Consider the following 9,160-nt stretch of genomic DNA (forward strand, 5'->3'; position numbering starts at 1 on the left):
TGAGTCAGGTTAAACATTTCCCTAAGCTGCCTGTGCCCGATGTCTGGAACCTGTGAATATGCCACTTTACATGGACTCTGCATTTAATTCTTGAGAGGAAATGTTAGTCTCAACTATCTGGGTGGCCCTAAAATGTCACAGTTCCTTTGAAACAAAAGACAGGAAGATCAGAGTTAGAGAGACATGATAAAGAGAGAGGTGGGGGCCACAGTAATGGGGAGAATCAACCTGGCTGCTTTGAGACCAGGAAGGAGGGCTCCAGAGGATACAGTGACCCCCCCCCACAGGGACCAGTGCAGGGAAGTCACAGTCCTCAGGACCCTCCTGAAGGATCCCAGCTCAGGACCCGTCTTAGACTATTGAGCTCCAGGAGGAATTCTAAGAGAGTAAATAGGTGTTTCTTTGATCTAGTGAGTTTATGATGTTTGTTAACATGTAACTACTCTAACACAGCAGAGGGTAGGGCTAGAATAGAGCATGAAGATGTGAGTCACGGGCCTAAAGATGACACAGGGACATTGCTGCCACCTTTAATTGGCTAAAGCAATCACAAGGCCAGCCTGGAGCCAAAGAATGCAGAGATACCTCTCCGTCTAGTTGGGTTTGTTGTTGTTTGTTTGTTTTCCAGACAGGGTTTCTCTGTGCAACCCTGGCTATACTGGAACTCTCTCCACAGACCAGGCTGATCTCGAACTCAAGAGAGCTATCTGCTTCTGCCTCCCGAGTGCTGGGGTTAAAGGCCTGTGCCACCACCTCCAGGCATCACCTCACCTCTTGATGTATTCTATCTCTCCTACTCCCTGGTGGGAGTTCCACTAGGAAGAAACAGACAGAAGGAGGGGTTTTTTAAAAATGGTATGTATTTACAGCTAGTCCACTATCTGACCTTTGAGCAATGTCTGAACTGGGTTTCTTTGTTATTTCTAGGGACACAGGGAGGATGAGGCTCCAAACCTTGGGCACCAGTATCTTCCTAAGGCTTTGGAGGACATACGTGTTTCCAGGAAGTACTGGCTGGCTGGACTTCATCCAGCACCTGGGGGTTTGTTGTTCTGTGGCTTTCCTTGCCGTGAGCCTGCTCTCTGCAGCCTTCTACTGGATCCTGTCCTCAATCGCTGCGCTGGCTGCTGTCTGGGCCATCATCTGTGTTTTTCTGTGCTGTTCCAAGCATGTGCGGTGCTTTGTTCTTCTCGCCTTTCTTTCCTGCGGCCTCCGTGAAGGCAGGAACGCATTGATTGCGGCTGGCACAGGGGTGGTGATCTTTGGACATGTGGAAAATGTGTTTTATAACTTCAGAGGTCTCCTGGACAGTATGACTTGCAATCTAAGGACAAAGAGCTTTTCCATACATCTTCCCCTTTTAGCACGTTATAGTGAAGCCCTTCAGTGGATTTATGGCCTTGCCACTCCACTGAATATATTTGATGACCTCGTTTCTTGGAACCAGACTCTAGTGGTCTCCCTTTTCAGTCCCGGACATAGCCTGGAAGCTCATATGAATGATACTAAGGGAGAAGTCCTGGGTGCCCTGTCCCATATGGTAGTCATGACAGAGCTTCTATCTTCCTTGGGCCAGAAGCTGCTTGCCCTAGCCGGGCTTCTTCTCATCCTAGTCGGCACCGGCCTCTTCATGAAGCGATTCCTGGGCCCTTGTGGCCGAAAGTATGAGAATGTCTACATCACTAGACAGTTCGTTCAGTTTGATGAAAAGGAGAGGCACCAACAGCGGCCCTGTGTCCTCCCTCTGAATAAGAAGGAAAGGAAGAAATATATCGTCATCCCATCCTTGCAGCTGACTCCGAAAGATAGGAGAAGCCTGGGGCTGATTTTCCTTCCTGTCCTGACCCATCTCTGCATGTGGGCGCTATTCGCAGCTGTGGACTATCTACTATACCGACTCATTTCCTCCGTGAACAAGCAGCTCCAAAACTTGCCAGGGCTCGAGGTTCACTTGAAACTGCACGGAGAGGTAGGGATTCACGGGCACTTCCTGTGGAGAGGACTTTCTATTGGTGGGCCTTGCCAAAAGGCTGGTACTTCTCAAGTCAGTCAGTGTCTCAGATCGTAGGTGCCTGGACCACAGGAGGAGCCCAATAGCTGTGGGCTAAATTAGGTCCCAGTGTTAGAGTGTAATTCTGCCTTTTTATCAGTGGCTACTATAGCAGATGATCACAGGCTGGGTACCTTAAAACAGTGTACACTTATTCTCTTTTGGTTAAACAGTGAGAAGTCTAGAATCAGTGTTGCTGGACTGAAGCCTAAGTGCTGCAGGCATGGGCATCTTCCCTTTAGAAAGCAGGGGAAAATTCACTCTGTCTCACCCAGGATACTTAGCCACCGGCATTCTTTGGCCTGGGGTGGCATCATACACCTCTCTCTGTGCCTGGAAAAAGTCTCTATGTCCCTCTCAAACAAGGTACATGGTCACATGATATTGCACCAGGACAATTTCTCCATCTCAAGGCAGCTAACTTAATCTCACTGCTGAAACCTGTTTTCCAGACAGAGTATTGCAGGCTCCTGGAGCATCACAGGCTCCTGGATTATCACAGGACCCTGGAGCATCATAGGCTCCTGGAGTATCACAGGACTCCAGAGCTAGGACATTTTCTCTTTGGAGAACATACACTCAGTGTAGCCTGGAGGGTAGGAAGGCTCTGGTTTTAAAGTTTGATCTCACTTTGCTTGAGTCTCAAGGGGTATAAACAAGCCTAGGAGGCAGTTTTGGGGCTCAACTTCCTCCCACCATGAAGATATGAGCAGCCAGACTCTAATGGAGAACTTTCTCATGTAGCCCAAGTCCTTGTTGACAGAAAAAGGGCTTCTACCTCAGGAGTGGAATGTCGAGGAATTCAATAATTGGTTTAAAATACTGCCATGCACACCTTATCTTCTTTTGTGACGTACCTTCAGTCAGTGACTGTGTGTGCATCTCTCTCTCTCTCTCTCTCTCTCTCTCTCTCTCTCTCTCTCTGTGTGTGTGTGTGTGTGTGTGTGTGTAGAATTGCTGTGGGCAGACACACAGCTTCAGGTCTCTTTGGATACTGTTTTGTTTCGAATGGGAGAGTACTTCCATAAACACTCCCTGTGATCTCAGAGTGGGTGAGCTACAGACCACCCATTGGGAAACACTGGCTTAGAGTCTAAATAGCAAGACCTTCTAACCCTGGAGTGAAGGGCAGTGTCATGGTGGATGGAAGAGACAAGGAGGAGAATCTTCTCTCCAGAGCACATTCTACTTGGATTAGAGTGTTTGTTTGTGTGTGTGTTTTTTCAGACGCCTCCCAAGCCCTAGTTAGAAAGGGGTTTTCAGTGTTGGCGGCACACTGGACAACTCCTTTCTGATTCTGTCACCTGAGGGACAAAGATAGAGCCCGGACCTTGATACCCACCCAAAACCTCTATGAAAAGCTCTCTCCCTCCGTTCCCTCCCTTCCTTTGAGACAGGGTTTCTCTGTATGGCTGTCCTGGAACCCACTTTATAGACCAGGCTGACATCAAATTTACAGAGATCCGCCTGCCTCTATCTCCCAAGTTCTGGGGTTAAAGGTGTGCGCCATCACTGCCCTGCTTCTGTGAGAATCTTAATCACACAAAGACAGAGTCTTTCTTGGACCTGGTGCCCCCTATTTTGGGAAGAATCTGGCCTTTCGTAAACTCCTCTCCCTCCTGATGGCAGCCATGAGCCAGTAGAGAAGACTACGGGTTACATCCTATCTTCTTTTTTCTTTCCTTTTTTCCCCCTGTGGATATGTGTGATTATGCTAATATTTCAGAGGATCTGGACAATAGCAGACACTTGCCTGTGTTTTAACATTGGAAATTATGGAGTTGAACCAGGTGGAGTGTGCGGGGGGGGGGGGGGGGGGGTGGAATGGAGCATATGCCGAGGTTAAGTACACTATGCAGACCAGTGTAAACACACTGTCTCCACATGTTGGATTTGTCCCCTCTTTGTCAAGATGCTTGGAGAATGGCCATTCTGACACTATTCTCCCTTTCTCGGCTTCTGAGTGCCTCAAGGCGCCCTGCTCCAGGCACGTTCCTCTTCCCTTTCCTCTGGCTCAGCTCAGCCAACCTCAGAGCTCTTGCCCTCCAAATCCTGAGCTGCTTCTTAGAGTTGATTACTCTGAGCTCTTTGCTGCCCCTGAAGAATTCACTTAATTATAAGGTCCTTGGCTGCTCTAGATATTTGGAACAGGCAGATAATGGAGGATGTGCTTCACATGAAGTCAAACGAGAAGCCCAGAAGCAAAAGGCCTCTCTCCACCTCTCTCCCCTTCTTGGTCTTCTTGGTTTGCCCTCTCAGTTGTCCCCATCCTCTTCTGCTTCTCTCATGCATTTCTGTCTCAGCCAATAGCAAACATCCATGCCTGTTCAATGAATCCCCACTGATTTGGACTGCAGTGTGTGTGTGTGTGTGTGTGTGTGTGAGAGAGAGAGAGAGAGAGAGAGAGAGAGAGAGAGAGAGAGAGAGAGAGAGCATGCCCACAAGTTCTGTCTTTCCGTAAAACTCATTTTGGACTCTATTGGGTACCAGAGACATAACAGTGTCTAGAACACAATAGTCCTGCTGCAAAGCTTGTAAGCCAGTGGAAAAGGCCACTGTGTACACACATACCAGCAGCTGGGTGGTGGGCACTAGCTCAGATATGAGTTCAAGGTTCCTGTGCCATCTCCTGAGTTTTCTTCTGCTGTACCTAGGAGATGGTGCCAGCAGCTAGCCTCCTTCTGAGTGGCTGGCAATGCCCTGCCCTTATCCCAGGATGTCCTTGAAGGCTCCTCACCTTCTCTGTCACTGCAGATTTGTGAAAGAGAAATCAGACAGGAAGAGAAACATTGGTGCATGGTTTTGCCAGTATTTCTCTTCTACTATCACACAATTTTAGACAAACATTTTAGTGAATATGGGAAATGATCCTACTGGAGCTTGGATGGATGGGCAGTGTAAGTAATAACAGCCCACGAGCCAGGTTCTGGGCTGCATTAACTTTCCTGGACAATCCGATAGCAGAGCTTGCCTTCCATCCATCACACAGCAACACCATCTCAGCAAATTGTTTACTTAAGAGAAGCAAACATGTTTTAAATCATCAGGGTCTCATTTAGTAGATTGCTTGGCATTTTGAAAGAGCGATTGTGTCTTCTACACTGCCCCGAACCAAGCCCATAGAAAAATGTTGACTCTGTCTTTCTCCAACTCCCAATTGCAAATCCCCAGCTAGATTTCCAGACTAAATAGCTCCTTCCCAGACCGAACACCCGCTGCTTCCTTATTGCAGGGTTGCTCATCACTGACTCAATCGATGTGTTTGTTTCTTCCACCGTATTAAAAGGAGTGCATGCCGCTGCTCCAGGGACTGAAATCTCCATTTAATTGGAGACCGACTGTCTTTTTAATAAAGGGAGCAGAGAAGCTTAGGCACAAATGTGACTTGGCTTTTGTACAGAGAGGGCCCAAGTTTGATGGTAGGCCTAAGATGCAAGATGTTCTCTGGGTGTGGTTGTTTTTTTGTTTTGTTTTGTTTTGCTTATTTCCTACGAGAGGTCATTTACTTACTTCTGGGTGGCCTCAGGGCTCTGTGGCACTAGGGTGATAATAACTTACTAAGTATTCCAGTCTGTAAGGTTAATGCCCCATCCCCAAGGTGCTTAATTTACACTGGGAGTAGTTTATTCATGGGCAGGATCTGGTCCATTAATTCCTGCGTTACCAAATTAGAAAACAAATCCACGGGGAGAGTAAATGACTTTCCCAGGTCAGAGGAGAAGAAAGCTGAATCAGCATGCCCTCTCCACTTGGGTGGCTAAGCTTGGTGGCTGAATGTCATCGTCTGTCTTCTGTGTCATCTGCTGAACAACTGGTTTGTTCTCTTTCTTCAAACCCCTTCCAAACACCCAGAGACACCAAAAATGTCCTGTTTTTAAAAACCTCCTTCAACTTGACTTTAGGGTCTCCCTGAGTGATGTGGGTCAACATGTCACCCAAAAAGGAGACATCAAAGCCTAAAGTGGAAGTCCCCTGACTCCAAAGGGTTGGCTGACACTATGACTCAGTGAACATCTTTTAACTCTACGGTCTGAGAAAGGGGAATTCTTCCTTTCTCGAAGGTGATGCCTGGGACTTGAATGGCTGTATAATCAACCAATCCTCTCTTCCATTTGAGCTGACTCCCCTTCTTTTATCACCTCTGTGTCCCTAAGAACCAAGTATTCAGTTTTTAAAAATGGGCATGTGGCTCACCCACCAGGAATCAATAGAGCAGACAAACTCTGTTTCTTAGATTCTCTCCACAAAATCCACTTTGGAAGACACTGTCACCTTTACAGATAAAAATCATCCTTTCTCCTCTGCTCCAATCATGATGCATACAGGAAGATTTGATGGACAGCTTCTTTAGACAATGCTCCCTAAATATTTGCAGAAAAATAGTGTATTGCAAAGAAGGAGAAAGACAGAAGCAGAGAAGATGGCATACTTATTGATTCTTTTACTCTTTCATTTTAGAGGCAAGGAACTCAAGATATCATCCATGATTCTTCCTTTAATATATCTATGTTTGAACCCAGCTGCATTCCTAAACCACGGCTCAGCGTGTCTGAGACTTGGGTTCCTCTCAGTATTATCCTTGTAATGCTAATAGTACTAGGACTGTTGTCTCCCACACTGATGCAACTGAAAATTCTGGTGTCAGCATCCTTCTACCCTGGTGTGGAGGAGGAACGAATCCAATACCTCCATGCAAAGCTCCTTGAGAAGAGATCAAAGCAGCCACTGGGAGAAGTCGAAAGAAAACTAAGTCCATACTTTAAAAAGGTAAGATCAAGGGGGAGTATGCCTCTAATTAAACTAATGTTGACTTTGGAAGGTATTCTACAAAAACATTCTACAGCTTCGTGTTAGGAGGTCAACTACAGTATCATTCAGTGAATAAAGTATTTGTAGTTGGCTATTGGGAAGATCTTATCCATACCAAAGATAAAGTAAAATTTGGAAGGAAATAGCTACAGCTATTTAAAGAATTTTTCTCATTTTCTAATAAGTCTATTTGTATCCTCGATATGTATATGTACATATATGTAGATGTAGATATAAATGCTTCCTATACACATTACTGATTTTATAAATATTAATAAGAGGAAAGCAAGAAACTACAACTTCTTAAAAGAATAATTCAAAGCACTGTCATATTCAGGTCATCAGGACAACAAAGTAAAGTTGCTTTACAAATGCCAAACTAAGCCAGGCAGTTGCGGCACACACTGGGGAGGCAGAGGCAAGTGATTTTCTGAGTTCGAGGCCAGCCTGGTTTACTGAGCAAGTTCCAGGACAGCCAGGGCTACCCAGAGGAACCCTGTCTTCAAAAACTAAAACAAACAAAGCCAAAGTAGCTCCTTCCTTAAGGGTGGGTGGAATGAATCGCTTGTCTCTAGAGAGAAACTCATTCCTTCTCAAGTAGGAGACCACTTTCATGGCTGCTATCACACGCCTACAACACACACAGCTGGAAATAGTACAGCCAATGAAAGACCAAGAGAGACCACAAGGATATTTTCTGTGATTTTCAAAGTCTGTGACTGAGGCATTTGAGGTGATTCCAGTGCCTGTTCTTCCATTTTTCAGATTCATTTCTGGCTTCCAGTCCTGGCAGTGATTGGGAAGAGACTTAAGAAGCCTGCAAACGAAGATGACCCGTGACAAACATGGAGTCCCTCTCCCTGGGTCAGCTGCTGCTTGCTGCTCACTGTCTGCTCAACAGTAGAGGGCTATATGAGGAGATCTACAGATGTTTGGGTTTTTAAGGTCCTCTTCCCTCTCTGGTGATTTTTCAAGCTGCTTGTCAATCATAATTCTGAATGGCTCCCTGGTAAATGGTTTTTCAGTCTGTCTTCCAAACAAAACACTGTATCTAGACTGTATCACAGCTAAAGGGACTGGGATGGCTTGAATGAACATGTTCTCCAGGGGCTCTAAAGTTTGAAAACTTAGTCTTCAGTGGTGGGGCTATTTGGGGAAGGTTAAAGAGCTGTGGCCTTGCTGGAGGAGGGCTTTGGATTTTTATAAGCTATGTACCAAATCCTGTTTGCTCTCTGCTTCCTGCTTGTGGCTGGAGATGGAGCTCTCAGCTGGTCTTGCCTCCATTTTTTTGCCCATCATCAAACCTCCCCACGGTGACAGTGACAAGCCTTATCTCTCTGGATACTAAGCTTCCTCCTATAAGTTGCCTTGATTTGCCACTGCAGTAGACAAGTAAGCAATACGGAAGCTATGTCCAGGCCTCTTACTGAGGAGTGCACGCATAGGACAAGAGAACAAACAATCAAAGAACAAATTATGAAGTCTCTACTTCAGTCTCACAAGCAGGTGTCAAGGACTTATGTGTATAAGGTCAGCAGTGTGTCTACTAACCTTCTGGTCTCTTTCTGCCCCCTTAATGTCTTCCGTAGGCTGTCTCTCACAGTACCACCCACAGCTGCCTCTCCTGCCTATTCCCCTTTGTCAAAGCTTCTTTCTGAAGCCCGTTTATAGAACACCTAATTCCTTCCCATTACATCTTCATCTCTCATATCCTTTGTCAATTTTCTTATCTCTTCTAGTAACTCTTCCAAACAAAGTTTTGGGATGGGATGGTGTATTGCGCAGCCTCCTGGGAAACACGTATTAAAACACACATCTTGGATCTCTTTTAGATATCTAGAGGAAGGGAAATCTCCCTTGAATACCGATCCCATTATCTCTAAGCACCAGGATAGGAAGTCCTATCTTCCTTTTTAAAAACTTTTATCTTTTCATTTTGAAAATTTGCAGTATAAAGTTGTACTTGCCCTCATCTCTGAACATTAACATCTTACATAACAATTTCAAAATCAGAAAAAAAAATGACTTTGAAAGATACAGAATCAGGAGCTGTTATTCCATTTTTTTTTCCAACCAAAGGATTAGCACCCCTTCCTGGACCCTGGATTCAAGCCAAGGTCCCACATTACCAGTAATGATGCTATTTCTCTAATTGCTCCAATCAGGGATTAAAAACTCAGCATTTCCTTTGTCCCAGGACCTCGACACCTTTGGAGAATCATGGCCGGTTACTTTATCTCCTTCCATTCGGGTTTGCCCAGGTTCCCTCTTGGTTAAACCAGGGTGATGGATTTTAGTTGA

General features: G+C 45.6%; 1 protein-coding gene across 1 annotated transcript; it reads left to right on the plus strand.

Moving 5' to 3' along the window:
* The first annotated feature begins 934 nt into the window (after positions 1–934).
* Positions 935–8,741, plus strand: Dcstamp (dendrocyte expressed seven transmembrane protein). The gene is made up of 3 exons (XM_051202605.1): positions 935–1,969; positions 6,509–6,817; positions 7,625–8,741. The coding sequence occupies exons 1-3, from the start codon at positions 941–943 to the stop codon at positions 7,697–7,699; spliced, it is 1,413 nt and encodes a 470-aa protein (XP_051058562.1). The 5' UTR covers positions 935–940; the 3' UTR covers positions 7,700–8,741.
* The last annotated feature ends 419 nt before the right edge of the window (positions 8,742–9,160 follow it).

The sequence above is a fragment of the Phodopus roborovskii genome, unplaced genomic scaffold, assembly GCF_943737965.1.
Source record: "Phodopus roborovskii unplaced genomic scaffold, PHOROB, whole genome shotgun sequence".
NCBI lineage: Eukaryota > Metazoa > Chordata > Mammalia > Rodentia > Cricetidae > Phodopus > Phodopus roborovskii.

Coding starts and splice junctions, on each gene's coding strand:
- Dcstamp (XM_051202605.1), top strand. CDS start 941: ATGAGGCTCCAAACCTTGGGCACCAGTATCTTCCTAAGGCTTTGGAGG. Junction 1,970..6,508: donor ACTTGAAACTGCACGGAGAG/GTAGGGATTCAC, acceptor CTTTCATTTTAG/AGGCAAGGAACTCAAGATAT. Junction 6,818..7,624: donor TAAGTCCATACTTTAAAAAG/GTAAGATCAAGG, acceptor TCCATTTTTCAG/ATTCATTTCTGGCTTCCAGT.